We start from the raw sequence: 27,045 nt of genomic DNA, 5'->3' as shown, positions 1-27,045 counted from the left end.
TAGTTTAAGGTTTTTAATGCCAGCTACTGTATCATGATTGAAAAGAGGACAGAAAACAGCACGAATGATATACAGTATGTTAGATCATAAGAGCCAGAAATAAGTCAAAGGAAATGATGTTTTCCAGATACAACAGGGCATAGCCATCAGGAATGCACAGCAATTGAGACAGTACACTCAAGGCCTGTGAAAGCTCAAATCAAACAAAATCCTGGCATGGAGGTTGTACAGGGGAGAGATGGCAGGAAATCCCACCACTAGCTGAAAGGCTATTGGTATTCAACAGCTCTTGGGAGAGAGAGAGTCAGTTTTCTTTAATGATGTGAACCCTCGTAGATACTCCATACCCCACTGCCAAGAGTAGCTAGGCAACACAAATTGTATTCAATGTGTTTAAAAATAAAAGGAGAACACTCAAATTTGGGTAGGTAGGTACATGAGAATGAAGAGGGTGGATCTGGGAGGATAGGGAAGGAGATGTGAATATGATCAAACATTGTATGAAATGCTCAATGAATCAATAAAAACATTATTTAAAGAGAAAATAAAATTAGTAATTCAGTGGAAAAAAAAGGACAAGATTAGTGGAGGAAAAGAAAACACAAATAGATTGGGATGTGAAGGGACTGAGAGGAATGTCATGAAGTAAGTAAGAAAAGAACAAGGGGTAAAAATGACTACATAATAAAGAAAAATGTCAAAACAAAATTGTATAAACATCAGGATGAGAGCAAAGCATGCAAGTTTTTTAAAGATAAAATAAGGTCAATATAATGCTGTATATGAAATGGAGAAAAGTGGATTCATAAAAGGCACAAATACAATTCAAAGTAAGGTCAGTACAAGGAATGGGCGTGGCTTCTCACCTGTTGTGCTGTGGTCTTCAAGGTCACTTTAAGAGAGTAAGACCCTGACAGGGAGTCGGTGAGCACAAAGCAGGGATGGGGCTCAGCAGGATAGGAAGAGGCTGCAAGGACATGGAGTTAAGCTTTTGTTGTGTGGCTCAGGATCACCCTATAATAATCCTGACACCAAGGGAATGATAATTCCACAAGGGACTCCTCATGTCACTAGATGCCCATAGATAAGGAGAGACAGCAGAACCCTGGGTCATAGACCAACATTTAAATCTTTGCTTACAATCTTTCAGTCAAATGCTAACATCCCATTGGCAGGAACACTGGATACAGGGTGTGAAAAAGACATGTACAGAATATTTTTCATCATTGATAGCTTATTGGAATCAAATTATTAAAGCTCTACTAAAATTTGGTTCTTTCTGCAGTTTTGTAAGAATTTTAAATACCAGTGAAGTTGACTCCAGAGGTATTATTAATTTTGGCAGGTTTCTCACAGTGTTAATTCATAAACAAAATAAGTCAATAGAAAGGGGTCTTGGCTACCTGTTGAATATGTTCTAGTTTAAACTTCTGTTTTGCAAACCATGCTAGGGTGCCACATTCACAAAGTATTCCCTGTCACTCTCCTGTTTGACACTCACCTGTCCTGTCCCTCACTGCCTTCGAAATTGGTTAGAAGGTTCTGCTTTACCCAGTGATTTCCACCCATGTCACTTATCCAAGAGTAGCCGATGGCTACTTCCCAACCCCTGATTTGAACTGACATTCTCACTGTTGCTGTGATATCCCACAGTAGAGTAGAAGGCTCTGTTACTCCCTGGGAAGCTGACAGCTCCACCTGCCAGTATCTTTTGGAAGTCTCAGAGATTTGTGACTGAGACATCTGAATTCAAGTCAACCCTTGTCCCTGAAGCTCCTCCCATCATGCCTGCCTAGGCCTCCATGCTCTGCTTACTGATGGTTTTCATTGTCCTGTGCAGGGTAAACCAAAATCACCAAGGCTGGCTAAATTTTTCACAAGCCCATGAACTCTAGTCACTAATTCAGAAAGAAGTTTTATTATAGAATAAAGGCTTTATCAACATGGTCTTTCATATTTATGTTCATGAGTCAATAATTTTCTGAATGGACTCTGTTGCCCATTTTCTAGTGCACACAGACACATTCCTTTCAGTCTTCCGTGTATAGTGGATATTTTTTCAAAAACTAATATATGTAACCAGCTAGTTTGAAGTAAAAATGTTGTTGTTACTAACACTTTATATGTGATGATGTAGCTAGTTTTTTGAGAAAATGTTCATTGGAGGTATTTCAGATTTACATTTTAAGTAAAGTCAAGCTAATATAATCGTGCACATGTGTTTTCTCTTTAAATATAAATAGTCTTTTTATCTAAGGACTTCCATAAAGGTAAAAATTGTAAAGTATTTTCTGTTCAGTCTTTTTTGCTTTTTTGTTTGAAGCTCCTTCAAGTGAACACTTCCTGGTTTTATTTCTGCTTTTAAAATAACTTCTTAAGCTGGTTCTGTGTTTAGAGAAGAAGAATAACTATGATTTGAAACTTGAAACCATATGCGTTTATTCAGTTTTTGCATTTGAGATAACTACATATATCAGTGATAGTTATTAGAAGTGCTTCAAGACAAGTGCTTCTGGACATTGCAGGCCAGCAACAGTGGCCTTCAAGCTCCCACTCATCTCCCTGACACAAGGGTTATCCATCCCCACTAAACACTTGATGGGTGAGCTAAATATCAGTTCTTAACCTGTGGGTCACAACCCCATTGGAGGTCGAATGACCCTTTCACAGGGGTCACATACTAGATATCCTGCATATCAGATATTTACATTAGAAATCGTAACAGTAGCAAAATTACAGTTAGAAAGTAGCAACAAAAATTATGAGGAACTGTATTAAAGGGCCACAGCTTTAACAAGGTTGAGAACCACGGAGCTAAAAGGAGCCTGCTCTGAATCCCTTACAACCTATCTGCAGAGTCTGCATGGTGCAGAGGACCCTCACCATGGGCAATATTAAATGCATGAACCTGTGGCCAAGAAGACTTGGATCAGTTCAGACATGAGTCAAGTTCAAACTCACAGAAATGACCATATATTCACATCACAAGTCACTTTGTATCTTCTGTGCATGGGCAGCAGTCAGCTCACTGGCATCAAGGACCCCAGATTGTCCTGTTGGGATTGTTCTCCCCTGTTAATTTGCAGCTGTTTTGATCAGCAGTGAAGTTTAGCATGGCCCTAGTTCCTAGTCTTGCAACTGAAGAGGCGAGTGGTAGGTCGGTCATTCTCACGGCTGTCTGCACTGGAGCACCACTACCTAAACCCTTTATCCAGAGTGGCCCATTGAAGAGTCCTCTGCATTATTGAAAGTTGCTTCATTTCAATGCATGCAACCATACAACACTTGGTTGACTTCATGGCCTGGTGATCATGGCTGTGTGCTATGTGCATCCTCCGCCTTTCTGACGACGGCTGTGCTACCCGCATGCTTTATTTCCTTCCTGTCTTGTCTTTGCAGATTACGGCACCATTAAGAAAGTACGGGCTCCCCTGAGTCAGACCTCAGGCAGCTGTTTGCTGGAAGAAATTGAGCTTTTCCCAGAGAGGAAGCGGGAACCCATCAGGAGCCTGCAGATCCTCCACAGCCAGAGTGTCCTGTTCGTGGGGCTGCAGGAGCATGTGGCCAAGATCCCCCTGAAGAGGTGCCCCTTCCACCAAACACGTAGGTAAGGAGTCCCCGGGGTGAGGGCATCTGTGCCAAGAAGACTTTCCAATCTCCTACAGTCAGAAGTGTGTAGGAACTTACATCTATATGCATCTTACGTTCCAGGATACAGTGTCTTCATGGAAATGAGTTACTATGATGCCACTAACCCTTGGTTGTCATTGGAGGAACCACGTGGGTAACAAGTATGAGCAGTCATAAGTGTGAAAATGAATTATTCAGTATATAATAACTCTCAGTGACAATGCTACGGTTTAGTGCCCCAGCATAAGTTAATATTTTATTTGAATACAGACATATGCGCGCACGCGTGCGCACACACACACACACACACACACACACACACACACACACACACACACAGAGGGGAGGGGAGAGGGAGGAGAAGGGAGAGAGAATGTGAGATAAAGAAGGCCCGTACTCTTCTTAGAGCCCACTGAGAAGTAGCGCTGATCCTGGTCCCAAGTTTCGTCTTCACAGGTCATCTACCACATATTGTTCTGCTCCCTAGCAGCCTTGGCTACAGTTTATTCCTAAGGTTCCATCATCGTGTAGGCATTAGTGACAGGAAGGAAATCTTGGAGGTACAGGGAGAGCTAAGTGCCATCAGGACTTTCCACACCCCCTGCTCTGGCCTCTTATTTTCTAAGGAGTATCCAGAGTTGACCACAGTGTACTTTGAAGTGTAGTTTGGAAACACGTAAGCCCGGGTGCTTAGGAAATGAAAGGGGACTGTGAGCTCCTTAAACTTGACTAGTACTGTAATGTTTACAGTGTTGGGTACTGGAAATGAATTCTGGCCTCTGACACAATTCTGCTCTGGAGGGGCTTGGTGTCCTTGTTCATGTCCACTCCCCTAAGCAAGGCATACCTGAGGGTTTAAGTGGAGGTGACATTTTTCACTGTACTGCTTGTAAGATTCTGCCATGCACGGGCCATTCTGTTTCTATACAGGAAGCCTAAGGCAGAAATTCATAGCACACCTGTCATCTATAATTTTGACCATGACTCCCAAAGTACTTCAGCCTTACTGTCTCACCTCACATATGTGACATTCTATAGAATCAAATGGGATAATATATACACAGCAAAATCACAAGGTCTTTGCATGTTCTTATGTAAAGGAAGGGTGTTTTTTTTTCTTTCTTTTTATGTATAACTACTACAAAGTTCCATTCAGGATTATTCTATGAAATGAAATATGCATGACATTCCTCAGAATCAGAAAAGTTAATACTATGGGGCACTCTTATTGAGTAAGTTAGTCGACTGTAAACATTATTAGTGGATAGTGACATTTATCGGCAACCCTCTTTTGTCCATGTCTGATTTCTAACTTTAACCAGTGGCTGTTTGAAACTTCTTCCTGTGTATATTTTTGCAAGTCTAGTCTGAAGTACATGTCACTGCTTTCTGGGTGCTGATCGTTCTCTGGATAACAGAGACAGCTGGGAGATCGCCCAGAGCAATATCCTAGCCAAGTAAGGCTGGAAGGATACCAGTTTGCCAAGTCTCGCTCTGGCAGAGTCAAGTTCTCCTGGGGACTTGTTCGGGTCAAGACAGGATAATAGTCAGAACAACATGGGCCTGTGCCATGTGAGAAGTTTCTGGCACTGAACAGGAGTGCAGTTGCAAAGCATGACAAAATCCATTGCTTTCATTCTACCTCACTTCAATGCATCTAGGTCACCTCAGCTCCTTTTAACTCACTGAACTAAATCATGGGTCATTGTGGCAGTTTGAATATAATTGGACCCCATAATCTCATGGGGAGTGGCACTATTAGGAGGTACCACTTTGTTGGAGTGGGTTTGGTCTTGTTGGAGGAAGTGTGTCACTGTGGAGGTGTGCTTTGAGGTTTCCTGTGCTCAGGATACTGCCCAGTGTATCAGTTGACTTCCTGTTGCCTGCAAGATATAGGATGCTCAGCTATATCTGCCTGCACACCACCATGCTACCTGCTATGATGATGATGGACTGACAGTCTGAAACTGTAAGCAAGGCACCCCAATTAAGCATTTTTTTAATAAGAGTTGCAATGGTCATGGTTTCTCTTAACAGCAATAAAAACCCTAACTAAGACAATCCTATTACCAAGAGAGGTACGGTACCCACTATCTTTCATACTATGGTCCATCAACCCAGTCTTGAATCCACAGAAGCTAGAGCCACCAGGTGCAGATGCCAGAAGTCAGCAGTTATTGCTTCCTTTGAGGAGAATAAGGCCACATGTGTATCTTCATTGGCCCCCGCAGGAGAGGAGACGCTCATGTTTCTCTCGTAGCTGAATCTCCCCTCTGTTTATTTTTCCCTTGCTCAGAGTGAAACAGCAGGAGAGCACAGCTCCATTGTGAGCACATATACTGGGCTTCTGTGTGCTGCAGTCGGCTGGCTTGTGTTTGGCTCTTAGTATTCCATCTGAAAAGGAAATTCTAAAGACTGCGAACCAAGCATCCCTCTGTGTGTCTTCTAACGTGCTTCTCTACGTGTCCTCTTCATGTGGAAGGATGGGAGGGCCTCCCCAGTTAACACTCACAAGAAGACTCTATTTCATAAACACTACCTACTTGGATTTTTAGAACGAATTATAGGAAAAAGAGAATGTTTTTAGACAAACAATTTTAATTGTCCAGAAATAGACTTAATGAAGCACAGTGATTAGGAATAGACTAATAACAGGGTTATGTGATAATTCATTGTCAAATGTCATTCTGTAGTAAAATATCAATAATTTGGTTTTAGCTTTAGGAAATCAGTTTTACAAATGAAATTTTACAATATTTAAAAAGAGAAAGTGAGCCTATGTAAATAATGTGCCTCAAATGTAAATATGACACTTTTGAGGAGGAAAAGTGTATCACAAAATCTTTATATTTTTCCTTTTGTTGACTATCTGTTTTCCAAAGACAATTCATACAATTTTACAGTAGTTTTTACATTTCTATTACATTTTCTTTGATTATTGAGCCAACTCTGAAAGTAGAGTACCATTCCATTCTCGTTGTTCAGATAAAGGTGTAAAAGTCTAGATGTCAGTGCCCTGCTTAAAGTCACATATCTCCTTCTGTGACACACTAAGATCAGAGCCAGCCTGTATGCACCCCAAATCTATGCTAATGATTTATTGGCAAAACTGATGGTTTGCTCTTGGTACAGAGCAGTCCCCACAGATAGAGTCGGATCTCATGTGGAGCTGCTGGGGTCCAGACAGACTGTATAGGACCAGGAACATGGAACTTGCTAAGCATGATATCTGCCTACCAGCTTCCTCATTTTGTGATTGCCATATGGCAGATGGAAGGAGCATGGAACCTTCCTCAAGCACCCCAAGCTGAGTGTCTGTTCCAGTTTTTCTCAGGGTGATCCTACACCCTTGGGGGAAGCTGTCAACACTGTCCATGACTCTTCTTCATTGTAGCTCAAAAAACAGCATGGTAGCATGGGCATTTCTCTAGAAGTTATTTTACAAAAACATACCTTAAAGTTATAGTTTAGTCAAATTTTATCACAAACATGAGTAAATATATTTGTTTTAATGTTAGCATGTTTGGATGCTGCCATTTAATAATTAGCATAGATAATAATGCAGATGATGGAGCCAAACCCAGAGCCTTGGAGTTGGTGTCATCTCTTTAAATATCCTTTTTTTTATATAATGACTGAGTACATATATTTATGTATTTCATGTCATGAGCTGATTTTTGCAGGATTTTGAGATACCTGGAAATCTAACATCCCAGCTGTAAGTCAATGTTTCACAATACCTCATGAATATCATCTCCTGGGCACTTTGCTCTTGGTGTACACTGCCAGTGTCAGTATGTGACCTCTGAAGAAAGAGCACAGGATGGAACTGACAGAAAAGCCAGTACCTGAATCCTTGCCTGACTTATATTCCAATGCAAAATCGTAACCTGGCACTGAGAGAGTTGATAAGCTTGGGCATTGGACTTGGAAAGTTCCCATTTCACCATGCCAGGAAGCAGAGATGACCACAAGTGTCAGGCTTTCAGAGCCATATCTCGAAGTCAGCCTTTCATCCCCTCCTTCCTCTGGAAGCTTTGCACATCCTAAGATAGCTACAGCTCTTGAAGTCTCTGCAAAAGAAAGATTGTAAGGGAGGGCTCAGTGGAAGGACACATACTGTTAAAGGCATTTTAGGAAGTGTGCACTGACTAGATCTGCAGCTCAGTAAACTTTCTTTGCAAAAGGAAGGAAAATACTCCAAGTATACAATTTCTGTAGCAAGGAATGAGCTTTACCCTGCCCAACCAAGGCAATGGGCTGAGCAAACCTTGACAGTGAACGGATAGGTAAAATATATGAGCTGCCTTAGGATTCAGACTGTTTATGACTTATATAACCAATCAAGACCAGAAAAGAACATCAGCACTTAGATGCAGTATTCCACAGAAAGATACCAAAGCAAAAAGGGCTGGGGCCAGTGCTACATACAGGACAACCAAGGTGCCTGCTGATCCAGAGGGTTCTCTGAGAAGCTGAGCCATTGAAGAACCTGCAGCTGTTGCTTAAGTGAAGCAAGACAGGAAGCTAGTACCTCTGCAGAGCCCCAGAGAGGTGAGCAGAGTGATGGGGCCCAACTTCATGAGATCAGCCCTAGAATTCACAGAGCAGGGAGGCAGGAAGGGGATGACTATATAGCAACTCCTGGAAACCCACTGTATCCTAGGACCTAATATTGAGACATTCTGTTGAAGCTTAAGAAGGTGTGTTGCTGCTGAGCCATACCTGATGGGCTTATGAATGGTCATCAGGGTACTGGAGTGAAAAACATCCCTGTGTGTGTTGTGTTTAAGTAAAACTCAGTGGGATACATGTGGCCTATAGACTTTCATTCACTAAATCCTGAGTTAAAATGGTATGTCTTTTGACTGGATGTATTTCTATTACATATATGTGAATACAAGTTATTAAACTTACTAAATAAATTATCAAGTTGCAAATACAAAACCTAATATTTTCTGAATCTCATAGAATTTCTTTACTTTAGAAACTCTTATGTATTGTTTATTTTTTTTTATTTGACACTCTTTGCACTTTGCAAGATAAGATTAGCCCACCAGGCCATAGAGCTTGCATTCTGTGTATGAGGGATCCATCTGAATCGAAGAGAGTGTGTGTAAGCAGCAATGCGTACAGTCCTAGAGCAGAAACTAAGAACAACATAGTTTCTGTCTTGCTGCAGAAACTTGAGCCCTAAGGCCTGGTTGGTCTCTGGCTCCAGGTTCCTTGGGCCTCCAGCACTATATGCACCTTAGAAGAATGCCTAGTACATATTTGATGAATTAACACGTGGGTTCTGCTTCTGCCTTCTCTGCTCTCTTTTCTTAACTAGTGGGCAGGCGGAGTGGTTTAACATTTTGTGAAAACATAGAAAGGCACGGTGGTACAAATAGCAAGAAGAGTAGAAGCCCGTGGTCCTTCGGTACCTCTGTTGTATGACATAATTAGGGAGAAAAGAAAAGCTGCCCCAGGAACAGACACAGCCCACATATGAAATGGGAAATGGACACCTCTAGAATTGAATTTGATAGAACTAGAAAGCAAGGTAGAATCATTAAGAAAAAGTCTTGGGCTTCACCGGGCAGAGCTTGTATCTTGTCACTGTTCATCCAGTTAGTGTGTAATAGTGTCATTAAGCTAAAGGAATTAATACCTCATTAAGAATATTTGTATGGAAATTAAGTACTGTAGGACATTCATTGCTTTTAAAGGGCAACGTTTCAAAGGTAAACTTAATAGGTTGTCACCATTATTAATTAAAAGTTCTCTGAAGACACTCTGTGCACAATGGGAAAGTATAACTCGTGCTGGGAAAGTAACAGTATCTTCCATGGTCCAAGGAATGCACCTTCAGTCAACAGGTTGCATATCATTCAAGCATCCAGGAGGGACTTTTGATGAACATTCACTTTACAAAGCAAATATTCTCCTTCTACAATTAATTTATCGATTTCCAAATTTCGATGTCCTGAAGTTTTAACTACAGTGGCATTCTTTTGCTTAGCCTGTAGAGTCTGTGGATTTCCTTCATCAGTTCATTCACAAAACATTTATAGCATTTAATGCATTCCAAACACGAAACCAATCCCTAAGTGTATGATGACAGATGATACATCCCTGACCCTGCCTGTGTAGGGCTCAGAGTCTAATGAGAAATTCTGCCATAAATAAAATTATCTGAATATCTAATGTAGAACTGAGGCAAAGGTGGTTGGGGTTGTATTACATTTTATTCCAAAATGGATTTATCATTAAACCTGATCCTACACCATGCTAGGAATTAATCCCCTCACCTGATTTCCAATTATTTTTAAGTCATGTCTGAATTATAACTGGTTTTCTAATTCTCAGCTTCTAGAACTAAGCACCAAGACATGACAGACACCTTCAATGGATTTTTCACTCAGTGGGTTACTTTGAAGTCATTAAATGGTGACTGTGGCAACTTCTCTATGCCTACAATGATTGTAACTGTCTAAATAAAGAGCGGGGAAAGAAATCATATGTACCCACATGCTTGTATTGTCGTACAAAGCTGTCTGTAAAAGGAATCCCAGGTGGGTTCAGGCTGGAACAAAACATCTTTTAGCATTATTGTAATACCCCATGAACCTTGCCAAGTAAGGAGGAAGTTCTCAAAATGTGTTGGAAAACAGAACAAAAACTTCTATGACCTTGACTAGTGCTAATAATTGTACATTCCCTTATTGTGCATTGTGTAATTATTAGGAAAAGGCACAGACTTGATGTAGGCAGAATATGTATGAAGCATGCACTATTTGATAGGCATCCCACTAAAGGTAATATAGTGTTATACATTCAAAATCCCTAGGACTGATCACCTTAGTTGGTCTCATGAAGTGAGCCTCCATTTCATGATAGATCTGCCTCTGGCAATAATAACAAATATTGGTACAGGTGCACAGCATAAACAAAGAAAATGTATGCACAGCATCATATAGAGGCATTGTGGTCTACCTGTCTTCTACAGTACCAAGCTCTCCTGCCTACACCTTTGGATCACAAGTGCTTTTCTTCCTCGTCTCTTATTTGTGAACTATTTCAGTGTAATCATGTTACTGCTATGGTGGTAGGGGCAGCAAACAGGTTTATAAGAACAGTCAAGTGTGCTAGAAACACTCCATAGTGCTAAGTATAAAATTGATTCCTATAGGCTCTGAGTTTCCCTTTGCATTCCTTTAGCTCACCAACAGTTTGGGATTCTCCTTCCTGTTGAATATTTAAAGACAGAATGACGCTGGTCTAAATGGAAATGTAAGCAATCAGTGTGTTCTAACCAGTCAGCTAGGTAGTTTTATTTGTCAGTGGAGAAATACAGCTGAAAGACCTTACTAAGCATATGCATCCCTATCTAATAGCTACTCCACAGATCTTCTTTGAGCTTCAGATTCATAGCTGTGCAAACGGCTCCATGAAAAACCCAAGCTGCAGCAGCGTCCTTGACTCCAGACCTGCTCCAAAATTGTCAAGAGCAGCGGTGACTGATCTCCCCCTAAGATTTTTGTTGCTATAAACTTTACTGATCCATGGTTTTAAGAATAGAACCATTGCCATGAAAACATCTTACCTATAAAAACATTATGAACTTGGGATTCCTTTGGACCCTGAATAGCCATCAGTATATGACAATGAGCGAGAACTCAGACTCCCTGGGTCTGTGGTCATAAGAGCAATGAAAGAGACTGAAGTTACATAATAGTTTAGCACATTATAAGAATTTTCTTTCCTGATGAAGTGTTGCTGCTGATTAATGTAGGTCCTTCTAGGATGGCATTACCCATGAGTGATCTTTTGTACTACATGCACACTCCATCGAAAATTGGGTTCAAAACATCCCTGTGTTCCACCTGTAAGTCAAAAGCCAACCACACCAGTTGGACATTGTCATGATTGCTTTTGTCCCAAGAACTGGAATACTGAGGCAGTAGACTATCCAATTCAAGAGCAGCCTTGGCTACATACAGGCAACCTGTCACATAAAATACAATAAGTTAGGGCAGTCTGAGCCAAACTGAAGACAAATTGACAGATCCATAGATTACTTTTTCACAGCCGTACCTATTGTACCAGATTCTGCTTTGTGCAACACATTCTTTCACCAAGCGCTATATCTTTCTGAGAAAATAAAGAGACTCAAATGTGTGCAAGAAATGTGCTTTCTTCTCGGTGTTTTGTTTGCCCTTTGAAGTGTGTGATAGTTACAGGGTAGCCTCGGTCTTGTTGCTTCAAGTTTTGTTATCCTGCCCACCTGAGCACCTCCCAAGGAGGCTTTGCCAAAATCTTGTCTTTTCTATTGTAGCAAGGAGGAATAAAGATTTGGGGGTAGTAATTTTGCGTGTGTTCAACAGTAGGATGCTATTTTCATAACTGACAGAATCATTTTTTAAATCCTGCTGCTGTAATTTCCTTGGCCCAGGAACAGTTCTACACTTGATAATTATGCTATAGTATATTAAATATTAATGTTTTTGTTTTAGAATAGCAAATATTTAAATCTAAGGGGCAAAATTATTGTCAAGAGACCAGATAAAATCATACTAATAATTGGTTCCCCCCCCCCAAGTTCTTCACAATGTTGATGTGACTTTTTCCGATCAAGTACCTCAAACTCATTGGATTTTTTAAAAATCTTTATTCTTTCTTGCATTCTTATTGAGTTTTAGAGTAAAGAAATAAAATTTTAAAAAGGAAATGCCACTTTAACTATGGCTACATCTATCAGAAACTCGCCTTTTCCATATGGTCTCTTTAAAAGATCCAACTTCCAAAAATAATAAGTCATAGTGGTTGGCTTAGAGTAGAATGGGAGGAAATTATAAGTATGTGGGCTTCCTATTGAATGGGCATTTGTGTTTGGATAGCAGTTGTAATATTTAAAGAGTTATGGAATGCTGGAAACAACCAGAGCCCTCAGCATGGTAGAAAAACAGCTGTTATGACAGGCAGAGTTTCAGAGCCCAAACCCTTCACTCTAGTGCAGAAGCCCTGCTTCAGGTCTCCATGCGGCTTTGCAGGCAAGGAGGGTCCTGAGCACAAGAGGAAATCCGTCAAATGTCTCCCCTTTGGGAAGCTGGATTTTACCTAGTGGTCATGTCATTTAATAGAAAAACAGGAAAAGGAACTTGAGCCCTTTGAATGGTTCTCTAAGTGTAGCTGTGCTGTAGTCACCCATAATGGTGCAAGTGAGGTCACAGGCGGAGCAAATCCCAAGGTGAGGGGCATGCCTGGTGTGTTGTTCTATCAGTGAGGAATGACTCCTTGGCCTCTCTCGGGAGCTACAAGCAGAAATGCACGGAGCTAGTTCAATACCAGGTCACTCCCAGTTCCAGTCAGCCTGTCACAGCCAGGTAATGTCCAAGCAGGAAGCAGGGGACTTTCAGTCCTGCCCTGAGCCCCCACCTCACCTAGGTCTGCTTCATAGGTCACACTTGAAAGATCTCCATCTTCCCAGGAACATCCTGTGGTATAGTATTTTCCTGCAGTAAGTGACCTGCACAGTCAGCGTGTTTCCATGTCTGCTTTCAGTGCCTGCATTGGTGCCCAGGACCCTTACTGTGGCTGGGATGTGGTGATGAAGAAGTGCACGAGCCTGGAGGAGAGTCTGAGCATGACTCAGTGGGAACAGAGCATCTCCACCTGTCCGGTATGTGCCCGCCCCGTCCAACTTCCAAAAGTAGTGTCCATAGGAGGCAGTCCTCCGTGGCTCGCCTTTCCGAGTGGATCCACTGTTGCAAACCCAACACAAACCCACGTTTGTGTTTTCTAAACTTGTTCTATTCCTGGCCTGCAGGAGGGCCACACAGGATGCTCTCACCCGCTTTACATTGATTTGAAATACTTAAGATTCAACAGCACTGCTCAGCATAAGATCCTGGCCTTTACAATTTTTATTTATTTATTATTTATTTTTGTACAGATTTTGGTGTGGACTCTTGTCCCTGTTACACTAATAAAATGTGAACTTCCACACTCACTCATTTCCCTTGGGGGCTGTAACTCCAGAAGCTGACGTAAGCAGAGGTTTGAAGAATGAGTTAAAGGATATTACCGTGGCCCCACGTGGAGCAGATTCATAGACCTTGGTCAGGGTCACTGGAAGGCCTGAAAGAAGCAGCCTTGTGTGCATTCCCGTAAGGGACCCCAAGGAATGAAGAAAAACTGGCCCGTATTTACAGCCAGACCCTGAATCCAAGAAAAGCAAATCTCACTGTTTGCTCAGTGTGTCTGCTTGGATCCTCGCTCGGAGAAACCCATTTTCCTTTATTTCTGTCTTCTTTCTTGTGTTCTAGCATATGACCAGTAACTAGCAACCTGAAAGTACTGGGGCGGTTGTCACTTTGTGTTACACAGCTGTGGATTTCTGCTTGCTGGTTCTGAGCACTTCTACAAGGCAGGGGCCTTACTTTCCCTGGATATACTAGACATGTCTCAGGTTTCTGAGTTGCCAATGCAACTTCCAGAAACTGCCCCTTTCCTATCTAAACTGTGTGCTAATGAAGCCTGTCCCTCAGCTTTTAAGGAAATGGAGCAGAGTAAAATTTGGAAGGTCGGCACTCTTCCCAAATGTTCCTATGGGTGGCGAGTCCTTCACACAAAGGATCCTGTATGGACATCATTGCTTCTAGGCATTCAGTGCTCTCAATGAAGGTTAGCTTAGACCAGTGGTTCTCAACCTCTAGGTTGAGATCCCTTCGGGGGTCAAAAGATGGGGTCACATATCAGATGTCCTGTATATCAGATATTTACATTATCATTCATAATAGTAGCAATATTATAGTTATAAAGTAGCAATGAAAATAATTTTATGGTTGGGGTCATTACAACATAAGGAACTTTATTAAAGGGTCATAGACTAGAAAGTTTGAGAACCACAGGCTTAGACCCTTCGGCTTTGTAGTGCTAGATCTTTGATTATAAAAAGAAACCTCTCTTCCATATCTCTTGAATATGGTTTGAAAAATACCATGAACTGAGGAAATCCCCTTCTCAGTGCTGAACATGTTAAGAGCACAAATGCAGTGAACGTAAATTTCATGTAGAAAATAAAAACACAGTGAACAGCATCCAGAATGTCAGTCTGTGCAGACATATCCTCGTGGACAGTCATTGCATCTCCCTGCAGGTTTTTGACCTTGCATTCTTAAAGGTTAAAAAAGGTGGAAGAAGCAGATAGCATAACTGCAGTTTTCTTAAATGGTAAGAACACTTCTCCTGCACCTAGGGTTATATGTGTGAGCATCTGAGCTGAGATGATTATGCAGAGGGAAACTCACCCCCGTGTATTTGCTTTATAACAGGTGCATGTCTTGGATATTCTACAGAAAAAAATATAAAATAGAAAGATCCAATATTTGAGGCATGACCAAAATGTTGCCACCCATGTTGTCTCAAGCTAATGAGAAGACAGATTCAGTTCAATTCTCAAGACAGCATGGATATGCTGTGGTGCTTAAATCACAGTTCTGAGATGTGATCACATACCTAGTGTGAGCCACACATAGCAAGGTCCATTTTCTAGACATGGGTATGTCTATGATATTGAACCCATCTTCTTAGCCAATAAATTTGTCTACATCAATACATACTTTTGGCAAGCTAAGAATAGTAAAAGGAAAAAAAACCAGCAATAATCTTACTTAGGTTTTAAGTTTTTTACTTTAAATGTCACTTCTGTATTATCTACTCTTTTATTTCACTAAAATGAAATATTACATTTATTAGATAAATCTGTGACATCCACATTTAATGAGTTTGATATGATATTGATCTTAAAGTATGTGCTTTATATGTAGCTGTCATTTTAATGTAGTCTCTTCAGTTGAATTTTCCATCCTGAGGCCTAACCCTAGGAGTTCACACTTGGAGGGCCAGTGCCGTGTCGTCGGGTCAGGTCTGACCTTGTAGGTACGGTGTTGAGTAGGTTCTGAGACGAAAACTGATTTTAGACATAATAAAAGCCAGGAGAATTTTGCTGTCAGTTAACATTTCTCATTTCTTCAAAAGGATGCTTACCTACATCCTCACCCAAAGCCCTTTGAGGGACAACAAGCATTTCCTATTCTATGTAAAAGTATATGTTGAAAGAGACATGATCTTCTTACACTGAGTTCAATGAGTCAAGGACATGTTGATAGGGAGTTACACCCCAGACACACTTATGTAAACCCACCAAGGAAGTGAATCTCCACACTCCTAGGTCAGGGACTGGAGAGGTGGGCTAGCAGTTAAAGAATGTATACTGCTCTTGCCGAGGACCCAAATTTGGTTTCCAACACCCACATTAGGAGGCTCACAACTTCCTTAATGTCACCTCCTGGCCAATATGGGCACCTGCACCTCCCCACACACAGACGCACATATACAAATAACTAAAACTAAACCAGATAAATCTTGAAAAAACACTCCAGATCCGTGGCATGGCAGCAGTGAGTGTCCCAGTACAGACTTTCCAGTCAAACTTCACATACTATGTGTGATTTACAGGTGTCTTAGTTTGGTTCTGGTGCTATAGGAGAATAGTTGAGACTGAGTCATTTGTAAAGCACAGGCATTTATTACCCACAGTTCTGGAAGCCAAAAGGTACCAGATTAGGACACCAACATTTGCTCTCATGTGAATTTCTTGCTGGGACCCAACATGGGGGAAAAGAAAAGGGCAGTGGAGCCAGGGCCACACTGGCAATCCTCTAGAAAAACATGTAACACATCCTCCAAAGAGGAATCTTCATGGCCTGATCAGCTCTTAACAGTCCACTTCCTAATGCTATCACCATGGCAACACTTGAGTTTTGGAAGAGGGACCTCAAACCATAGCAAGCGTTCTCTATGGCTTTCGCTTTAACAACAACAACAAAAAAAAAAGCACACTATTTTCTGCTAAAGAGGACCAGTTTTAAGATGGCTATACATTTTTACTCTAGAAGACTGTAAAATAGTTTACTGACATGATATAGAATATCCTACATCCCTAAAAATTATAATTAAAAATATTTTTCTCCAGTTAATAGAGTTGTAGTGCTTAAGTAATATACTTAAACTGGCATATGCAGGCCAAGGTCAATTACATACCCTTGCCTGAGTTTCAGTGTTGTGAACCAGGAGTCCTGTAGTCTTAGGATTCTCCCTGGGCTTCACTTATGCATTGATACTATTTATGTCCTTTGGGGGATACGCATGATATCACGTGATGCAATATGATGAATCCTTGTTTTGAAATATGCCCTGTGCGAACCAGCAAAACACATGGACCAGATGAACATCTCATTGTCTCCTGATTCTGCTTCTACTCAGGACACTGTACAATTAGGAACTTAGATCAAAAGGTACTTAAGCAGTGGCCGGAACCAGAGCCTACATTTAACTGGCAACAGCTAAACTTCTGGTGTTCTTCCCCAGGGGTCTATAACCATTAGGAAAGAAGCCAGGCTTTGTGTCTAGAGTTTCTGGCAGGCTCTGATCTACAGGAATATGACTTCCCAGATCTCAGCCTCTTCTTCTCAAATGACAGAATGATAAAGAGAAGAATGGCCCAACCCTGCTCTTTACATTCAGGGAGCATATGAGACATTGTTTCTGCATTTTGCAGTAAAAATTCATGGGGGAAGAGAGGGAGAGAGGGAGAAAGGGGCAGAGAGGTAGAGAGAGGGGAGAAAGAGAGAGAGAGAGAGAGAGAGAGAGAGAGAGAGAGAGAGAGAGAGAGAGAGAACAGAAAAGAGAGAGAATATGTCTGTCCCTTGCCAAGGAAGGGGAGTTTGTTCATGTAAACTATAGTTTTACTTATACCTGAGCTTCAGCCAGACTTCCAATCCCAACCAAGGCTGGAAGGCACTTCTGGCTAATGGCATTTTCTCAGGTGTGACCCACAGGACAGGACCCATATACTCCTTCACAGCTTGCTAAGATGTTGAGATCTCTTGTGGTGTCCCTTAGGAGGGATGTCCCTAAGTGTCGTTCCGTTTCTAGGAACTGTGGTGGTGACTCTGTAAGTGTTGCTTCCTACTTGGTCTGGGGGTTGTTTAATGCCCATGCTGATATCCAGAGACGGGCATTATTGCTTCGTTTTATTGATGAACTAACTGGGACTCAATGGCGCTAAATGGAGATCGCCCCTATTCGATAGTCTGCATCATGCCACACACGACTGCAGCTGACTCCTCTGCTAAGGTACAGTCTTTCCTTACAATTCATCTGTAGAGATAAGCTTAGGGTGGATATTAAATTGATATAACCTGAGGTAAAACTTCCTGAGGAGCTTATCCAATATCCTGCTTCATGCAGTCCCTGGAAGTAGATATAAAAAAAACTGTGAAAATAAAGCAAGATCTAGTAATTCTGAAGAAAAGTGTCCAGATAAACATTTAAGACACGTTTAGCCATAAAAGAACAATAGTTGGAGGGGTTGGAGAGGTGGCTCGGTGGTTAAAGTACTTGTTACCCTTCCAGAGGATGTGAATTTGCTTCCCAGAACCCATGTCTGACTGATTGACTTTATTTCCAAATGATCCAATACACTCTTCTGGCCTCACATGGACACACACACACACACACACACACACACACACACACACACACACACAGACTAATAAAAAACAAAAACAAAACTAAATCTTTTAATAAAGAATATTGGTCAAACGTAAAAAGAATATAGAGATGTACCTGCGCTCCCAACGAGCTAATGTGCATACACACTAAGCCAGTGGAGAATTAGAGAATGAACCAATCAACATGAAAGGATAATTTGTAGTAACGAAAATGGATCCTCCTTAGCTAACACTTAGAAATTTATTATTTTCTCGGTGTCGGGGAAGGTAAAGCTGTGTACACCTGACTCTTGGGCGGCATTTGTAGGGGAAAGATAAAACAGAACCAAGTTACGGAAAGAGGGCTGAGAGTGTGGCACAGGTTCCTGAACCAATTTGCTGTCACTGCGTCTTGGATCTTGGACAGGCACATCTGACTTGGCTTGTGGTAAGGATTCAAGGAGGTAGCACATTGGATCCCCCATGGCTGCCATGCACTGCGGATGCGTGGTGCATATTCTGCTCTGGCTCACATTTAATAGCACAAATCACATGCTTCCAGAAGAAAGTCACTTGGGAGAAACCTGGAGAGAACTTTAGACATTCTATTCTAGAGTGTTTTCCCTCACTTAATGTTTCTCAGTGCTAGGGCGGGACCCAGGCTTTATCTATGCTAACCAAGCATCTGCTCATGGCGTCAACTGCCAGTACATATGCCTTTATTTCATACATCCCTTTAAGGAAGGTTATGAAAAACTTAAAATATCCCAATTTCAAAATTGAAGGCGCAGGATGCACACCATTATTCCTAGTCCTATTTTCTAGGCAGATCCTCAATCTAAGCCGTTCAGAATCCAACCAGGCATGTGGCTAAATGCTGTGCAGGGAGTTCGCTCACTGCTCTTACGCTTCCCTGAGGCTTGCAAGTTCTTCTGGCTCCGGAATGTAGTGTAACAAACTTCAGCAGCTCTGGATTGAAGGTGCTGCCTCTCCTGTCTTCACCTTCCTCACTGCCAGACAGACTGAAGCCATCTTCCTTCCTTGCAGATTAACTACGGGAGCTACGCTCCGACCTTGTGTGTGTTCCGACCAGTGGCTGCCCAATGCCGCTCCTTCCGCTTCTACTGTTTTATGAAAATGACGACTGTGCTTCATTGGTCTTTACTCATTGTCACTTATATCAAGGAACCCCTCCCCTTTTCTATGCCATCCTTATCAGCTCATCTTTTCTTTGGGCATATATTTAGGAAGGAAATTCTAATAGTATCTCTCTGCCTAAATCCCTCATTCGAAGCCAGACCCACAGAAAGAACAAAGAACGAATACTGTAGTGAGTCTTGGTAGGAAACAGGGGGAGGATGGTTGCCAGGGACACCTAGAAATAGCGAGGGACATTTTAGGATGACATAAAAGGTGAATGTCACATTCCGTTCTACCTTCATATGCCAGTGCTCAAAGCAGAAGGAATTTAAAAAGCAGAAACACTTTTCTCTCTTAGCTGGAGGAAAATAGGTTTTATAGATGCCCCATGCACTCTCTTTGCCGAGTCTTTCACAAGAATTAGGTCCTATGTCCATCCTAAGAGCCAGCACTGACTGAAGTCACAAGGAGTCCCTGTGTGTCACTTACCTTTTCACAGCTGTGACAGAGTAACTATGAGAGCAAACTTGACAGGAAACAAATGTATTGTGCCCCAGTGGTTTCAGTCCACAGTCACCAGCATCCATGGATTCTGGGCCTGAGGCAAGGCTAGCCATGAGGGCAGAGAGCATGCTGCAGGATCAAAGCTGCTAAACCTTGTGGAAGTCAGCAAGTAGGAAGAGGACAGGGCTCCAGGGATAAGACTGCCATCTCTACCCCTGACCCACTTTGTGCAAATAGTCCTACCTCCTTACAGTCCACTGAGTAGTAAACTTGATGTGGTAATCCATTAGTAATAATATAGCCCTCATGATCCGTTCATTTCTTAATAGTGCTATGCTCTAGGAACCAAGTTTTTAACGTGTGAGTCTGGAATATTTATATTCAAACCATGACTGTCTTAGACCGACTGGGATCCACCATTAGCCTTGGGGTTAAATGCTAATGTTTGCCCTGGATAATGTTGGGCAATAATTGGTATATAAGGAGTCCCAGGCCTTTCTTACTCGGAGTGTTTCTTTCATAGAACTTGTCTATTCTAACTGGCATCCTGTCCAGGGCTATTTGAGTTGCAGAACTGAGAATTTCATGTTCCCTACAGAACAAGAGATACATTGAAGTACATGGGCTAGAGTTTTGGATGGCTTCCTTTTCCACTTTCTCTTCTTTGTCTCTGTTATGTTTTCTTTCTTCTTGGTCTCATACCATTAGATTTTGCTGTGAATAGCGCCCAGACAGATAAATGTCCAAGTCACTGCTCTGCCCGTCACCTTTGTATTTTCAAGAAGAAACACGGTGCAGGTGAACTTAGAATGAATTTTCTCTGCCCCTAATCTCCTAATTTTGCCACAGTCATCTCTTCTTGAAGTTTCTGACTAACATTTAGAGGATTCAGATATCTTTAAAAAAAAATCTTCCTTAACCTGTATTACCCTTTTCTTCTTAACTGAGAAGTAAGATATACACAAGTGACCAATTGTGCCCAGGAGCTCAGTTTCTTCCACAAGCTCTCCATGCTAAGGCCTGCCCTTCCTTGGTGTATGTTGTTCAACCTGTCCCTTTCACCTCTGTTGTGTTGTGTTGTGTTGTGTTGTGTTGTGTTGTGTTGTGTTGTCCTGGATTCAGCCATAAGTGCCATGGCAGGCAGAGGGAGCCTGGGGTTTATCTTCCTTGCTCTTCTTCAGTTCAAGGTGTTTCTGCCAGGGGTTCCATGACTCCATGACTAAGGCTATGCACGGTAGTGCCTGTCTAGCTCTGACTCTCACCCGCCTCCAGCCATCCTACCTACCTTGTCACCCATGAGCTTAGGATAGCTAAACTTCCTTGCACAGCTGGTCCTTGGGTTCTGCAGCATTTTCCTAACATTCTCTGTTCTCGTCACCTCCTGGTACAATCCTATAGACTGTCATTCTTTTTGGGTGGAAGGGTCATGACAGTCACATGTGTGTATTCTTTAGTGTGACGCCCCACCTACAATGTAGCTACATGACTTTTGGGGCTTTTCCATTTGTTCACGTGTTTGTAGACTTGCTTTTCCCTGAGATAGAAGTAATGCTCTGCAGGCATCTGGTTCCTTCTCCCCCAACACATCAGAGTCTAATAAACAGAAGAATAGGTCTGTACACTAAGAAGAGCCATTTTATATAAAATGTTATAGTAATTTATAGTAATATAATTTGTTAAACTGTCTGAATGTTGGTGCTCTGTGTATTACTGTGTGGAGCTTTTGAAGTTGTCTTGATTTATACATTCACTTAGGTTCACACTGCTCAGGTTTCTGCATCAGATTTGAAGAGCTGTGACGTAATGTTTTCATGTATAGTTGGTTTTGCAAGGAGGTCCTGGCACCTGTCTGCAATGCACAGAGCAACCAGAGACCCCCACCAGGCATCATACAGATCTGGCTCTACAGTCCCTTCTTTCATAGTTTATCTGCTCACTAATAGCTCAGTATGCCCCCTGTTCCATTTCTGAACAATGCTAGCCAATGGTATAACCCTGTCCATCATTTTTAAAGTTATACAGTATTTCCAATGTGAAAATACCCACAATAGCAGTGGCTCTCCTTTATCTTCTTATCTATAGTAAGAATTTTTGTTCCAGATTCACCTTCCCCAAAAATGCCTCTAGCCAGGTCTATTGACGCTTGAGAACAATTTCCTGTCATCCAATCTATTTTGCCTGGAGACACTCAAAAAACTCCAGTGCAGCAGTGTGTCTACCTCATCCATCTGTGAAACCAGAATGGACGGCAGCATTCTTCTTGGTGATGAGTCTATTACTCACGGAAACCTTGAGCTAATTGCTTGGCAAGTGCACTCATGCTGTTTCCTTTAGCCCCTGGCATACCTCATGGGTAGATAGTTCTTATCACTTCTCATTTCCTTGATTCAATCTCCCCACACCTGGTAGGCACATGGTAGAGTCAGTGAGACTTTCACCCCTGTTCAATACCCTGGGGCACAGTGGAGGAGAAGAGCTGACTCTGCAGATTCCCAGGGCAACTCCACCTGTCTCAGACAGTCAGTATCTTCTAGAAATGGCAGCAATGACCTATATAAATAGCCAGGATTGTGTGGGTTATGTGTATAGAAATGACACAAATCGCCATGCTTAATCAATGTCTGTTCCCTGAACAGGAGACTTGGGATTTTTACATTAAAAACAAGAGTAAGTGTTTATAAAGCGGGCAAGAGTCTGTGTATGGTTATTAACATAGACCTAGTTAAATAATGGACAGGTACGAGGAGGAAGTTGGAGCATGAATGTGGAAAATATCCAAAGCAGGACCTTTGCTGATTTAACAAGAAAGTCTGTCAACTCAGAGGTTTGAATCATCTTGTTGTGCAAGGCATGTTTCTCCTTAGAAGTACATGGTTACCATGGAACCCAATGGTCCAAGCAGGACCTGTGGCCAGATGTGTTACAGGGACCTCGGAGAGGAAAAAGCTTCCTCTTGGGAAATATACCTTTCTTTATCCACTTGTGTTTGAGCTTGCTCCCAGATGGGGCAGCTCGAGACCTTCCCTCTGGCCACAGTTAGTATAGAAACAATGGAGACTGGTGGGAGGGCTTAGTTCTACCCACCTTAGGAAATAAAAACCATTAATGTTGACTAGAAAAGAGAAGGAGTAGAGAACCACACTGTAGAGCCATACCTGTTACAATACATTGTGATCAGCCAGCATGTCAGAGAAAACCACCACAATAATGAGTAAATATTTCCCATAGTACTTAGAAAATGATAGATTAAAAATACTGTTCCTGCCTGGCGGTGGTGGCGCACACCTTTAATCCCAGCACTCAGGAGGCAGAGCCAGGCGGATCTCTGTGAGTTCGAAGCCAGCCTGGTCGACAGACCAAGATCCAGGACAGGCACCAAAACTATGCAGAAACCCTATCTTGGAAAAAAAATACTGTTCCTTCTGAGGCTGATGCCTTTCACATAATGACTGACAGAGAAGACAGCTGCAAGCCAGAAAGTGGAAAGAGAAAATACATATTTGTTCATCATCAGATTGTGGTCAAACTAGACTCATCTGTCTTCACATTAAAATGGAGGCTAGGACTTGAATCCCTTCTGCTCCCTTTTGGAAGGAAGACCTTGGACAAGGAACCTAACCTTTGGCCCCATGAGTGTCTCTTCTCAAGAGATCTCTTATTACATATATAGGAAAGTTGCTCACTCTTCACTGTTCAAACCCTGATGTCCCAACCACACTGGAACACATCACCACATGCCAGACGAGGCCAGAGCCCAGCATTCTGCCTTCAGTGACCTGCAGGGGTCTCCCCCACTGTGTACTCAGCTCTTTTTCAGTGTCACCGCCTTGAACTCCTTCTTCCATCCCCAGTGACAATAAAGCATCTGCCAATGACTCTCAGGAACAGGGAACAACCCAGCAGTGTGCACCTCCGACATACTTATTCTCTGTCAACACCCAAGCTGTCCTTGGCATCAAGAGTCCAGTCCAGCTGTTTTCCTGGTCCATTTCCACTCTGAACAACTCCACACAAGTACCCTACAAGCTTGTTGTCCATCCTTGGCAGCACAGCCCTACAGTGCCCTTAGTAGCAGTCACACGGGGTCGTGAACACATGCCAAGCCCTTCCTGGCCAGCGTATCAACTCCAAGTGGTGATCACAGCATAGCCTTGACAAGAATAATCCTGAGAACTGTAGCTCTCTCATTACTCAGGGACACTAAGATGTGCCAAGCATCAAACATTGTCACTTTGAGGTAACACTTGGGATAAACCAGGATAAATTCTTCATAGGCTTTTGTTGTTTTTAAGGTGTATAAAACCATGCATCAGATGTGTACATCTGTGGGGTTTTCTTATTCCTTGGGTTTCCTACATTGGTGGGCCATTCTGCCAAAACCTCATTCCAGAGTCAGCCTTTATTCCTCCACTTCCCCCTCTTCAACAGTCCTTCTTTGCCTCTCCCCCTGATCCTCATTCCTTCCTCCTTTTCCTTTTCTTCCTCTCTACACCATTTTTCTCATCATCTCTAGTAGTGAGTTATGCTGCATGACTTTACAATGTTCTCACACACACCCGGCCGATTTTAATTTTTTTAGGATTTTGGAAGAGTTATGATTGCCACTTGACATCTGTTGTTTTCATGACATTTTATTTTTCACAGCTTTACTGTTTCTGACACCATTGCTTGTATTTGCCTTCCAGACCAGAAATCTCACTGTGGACGGGAGCTTTGGCCCCTGGTCTCCATGGACATCCTGTACACACACAGATGGCGCTGCTGTGGGATCCTGCCTCTGCCGGTCCCGTGCCTGTGACAGTCCGGCTCCACAGTGTGGTGGCTGGCAGTGTGAGGGCCCTAGGATGGAGATCACCAACTGTTCCAGGTACGTGCCTCAGATCACTCTACTGTACAGTCACGTGTCACTGCAGAAGGTTAAGAAATCTGGGCAATCACTCTTTGTAGATGTAACCAACCGTCTTATTAAATAAGAAACACAAAACCAATGCAAAGAAGAAAGCCAAGAGGTCAGAGCTAAGAGCTAAAACCTTACCCTTCCTCCTGCAGTGGTCCTACCTCTCCAAAAGAGAGCTACTTCCTGTGTTAAAGTCTTTATAAAGACTTTCGGTTCTGCCTTCTCATTGGTTGTAAACCCAACCACATGACTGCCTCGTCACTACCTGTCTGTACAGACCTCCATGTTTTCTATGGTTGGTATTGAGATTAAAGGCATGTGTCTCCAATGCTGGCTGTATCCCTGAACACACAGAGATCTACCTAGCTCTGCCTACCAAGTACTGGGATTAAAGGTGTGCGCCACCACCGCCCGGCTTTCCTACGGCTTGCTAATAGCTCTGACCCCTGGGCAACTTTATTTATTAACAACTCTTAATACAAGCCATCCCTTTAGTAGATGGAAGTGACAAAAAGACAGGGACACCCATCACTTCCACCCATGACATTACGTCATTTGTGGAAGAAAATTTTAAATTGTAAGTTAAGTTGTAAATTAAAATTGCTTATAAGCTCATAATTAGATAGGAAAACACTGCTAATTTACTCAATATAATTGGATTCTTTAAATGCTCATTACCTAATATCTTTCTGAAATACATGACTGATAATCCCTACTGGTAGAGCATGATACATTAGCTCGAAGGAAACTTTGCTCTATGCAGCAGTAGATCAGAACTCAGCATACCCCAGCTCTACTGACGTCAGACACTTGGTCACCTAGATGTCGTGATCTCCAGAGGTCATTTGAGTTGCCTCATGTTCTTTACTGACTGCACTTATTTATCCTGCCTGCTTCCCTGTACACCACAGCATCAGAAGAGCTTCTTGAGTCAAGGTTCAAGCCTCCTCTTCACATGATTAACAGTCCATCCCTTAACATCTTACCCACTTTTCAGAGCCTAAAATGTGGAAACAGTAAGGGAAACTATGTCCTAAGCCACTGACTGAGGGTTGGTTTGGGTTATCGAATTATGTGAAAGTCAAGAAGACCTAACATGCCCAGGAAGGGTGGTCAGAGCAGCATGTGCAGACAGAAAACAGCAAGCCTCGTCCTTGTCAACAGTTTTCATAGGGTAAATTCAATTACCCCATAAAGTTTAAAGAAGCCAAGGAGGGCCACAAAGATAAGACTATATAATAAAACAGAAAACACAGGTGTGTCAACATTGCATCTTGCTCCATATAACTTCTCTGCAGGGAGGTGGATTCCATGAGTGCCTGACAGGAGCCTGACATAGGTTACTGGATTTGAAGATGACAGTGATGTTGTTTCATGCTATTTCATCACCGAAAGACTGTAGAGCTCTGGGTTGTAATTGTTTATCACTCAGGCTGCAGTTCCTGTTGGAAAGTCACCCTCTAAACAAGCTCACAGTGCAGCTTACATCAGATTAAAATCTTAGTAAGTCAGCCTGTTTCCGTGATGCTGTGTGAGTGGAAGCAGATGACCATGTGCTGACTCCATTGTAAAAACTCCCCATCCTCTGTGTGATCACTTCATGGGGCTCTGTGATTGCCTGACAGTTCATCTCAGCAGCTTCCAGAAGTATGCAAAGCTAAGTCCAGATAATAAAGAGTTACTTATAAACTGGCTTCCCTTATCTCCCGATTTCCTATAGTCCTACCAATTTTAGATACTGTTATTTACTTACTGTTGCATATGCAACATGTTCTTCATATTATAAATCAAATATATCATAAAGCTTCATATATTTTTAAAAGCTTAGGAAATTAAAATTTAAAAGTAATATGAAAATCAGCGTGTTTCTGGGTTATCTAACAATTTTCTTCATAGGTGGAAAAACTTTAAAAGCAGAAATATCTAATTTAGGTTGAAGTTAAGTTGGAAAGTTCTAATAATCTAGTGAATTACTTTGACAGTGTATAGGGCTGTGGGTAGAGGGGAGTAAGAAACTGGCTTGTTACTTTTATGAGGAACATTGGAGAATCAGTCTCATTTTAATTAAATTATCAGCCATCAACAATTTACCATGCACTAGATGAACGGTATCTGTTTCGTTTCTCTCAGTGTTAGGTTTCAGCTGGTAAACTGGGAAACTACAAAACGTATTTAAAATATCTCAGGAAGTTTCATTTTAACTAAATAATTTGTTCATTATTTCAGCTTATGTATTTAATCCTATGTCTTCAGTGTTACCATTACATACTTTTGTGTTCTTAAGGAAATGTATGAAGGCTGGTATGAACTGACCTTGTTCCAAGCAAATGGAAA

At 42.0% G+C, this 27,045-nt stretch overlaps 1 protein-coding gene across 8 annotated transcripts in view; it reads left to right on the top strand.

Moving 5' to 3' along the window:
- Positions 1-27,045, top strand: part of Sema5a (semaphorin 5A) — a 469,252-nt gene that overhangs the window by 369,575 nt on the left and 72,632 nt on the right. For all 8 annotated transcript variants that reach the window (XM_052743005.1, XM_052743006.1, XM_052742999.1 and 5 more), the window contains 3 exons: positions 3,400-3,607; positions 13,177-13,294; positions 24,500-24,681. In XM_052743005.1, coding sequence (XP_052598965.1) covers positions 3,400-3,607; positions 13,177-13,294; positions 24,500-24,681 — 508 coding nt within the window. The remainder of the gene's footprint in view (positions 1-3,399; positions 3,608-13,176; positions 13,295-24,499; positions 24,682-27,045) is intronic.

Source organism: Peromyscus californicus, unplaced genomic scaffold (assembly GCF_007827085.1).
Source record: "Peromyscus californicus insignis strain IS unplaced genomic scaffold, ASM782708v3 Scaffold_18__1_contigs__length_77618521, whole genome shotgun sequence".
NCBI classification, from domain to species: Eukaryota; Metazoa; Chordata; class Mammalia; order Rodentia; family Cricetidae; genus Peromyscus; species Peromyscus californicus.
This window is presented reverse-complemented; position numbering and strand designations above follow the sequence as displayed.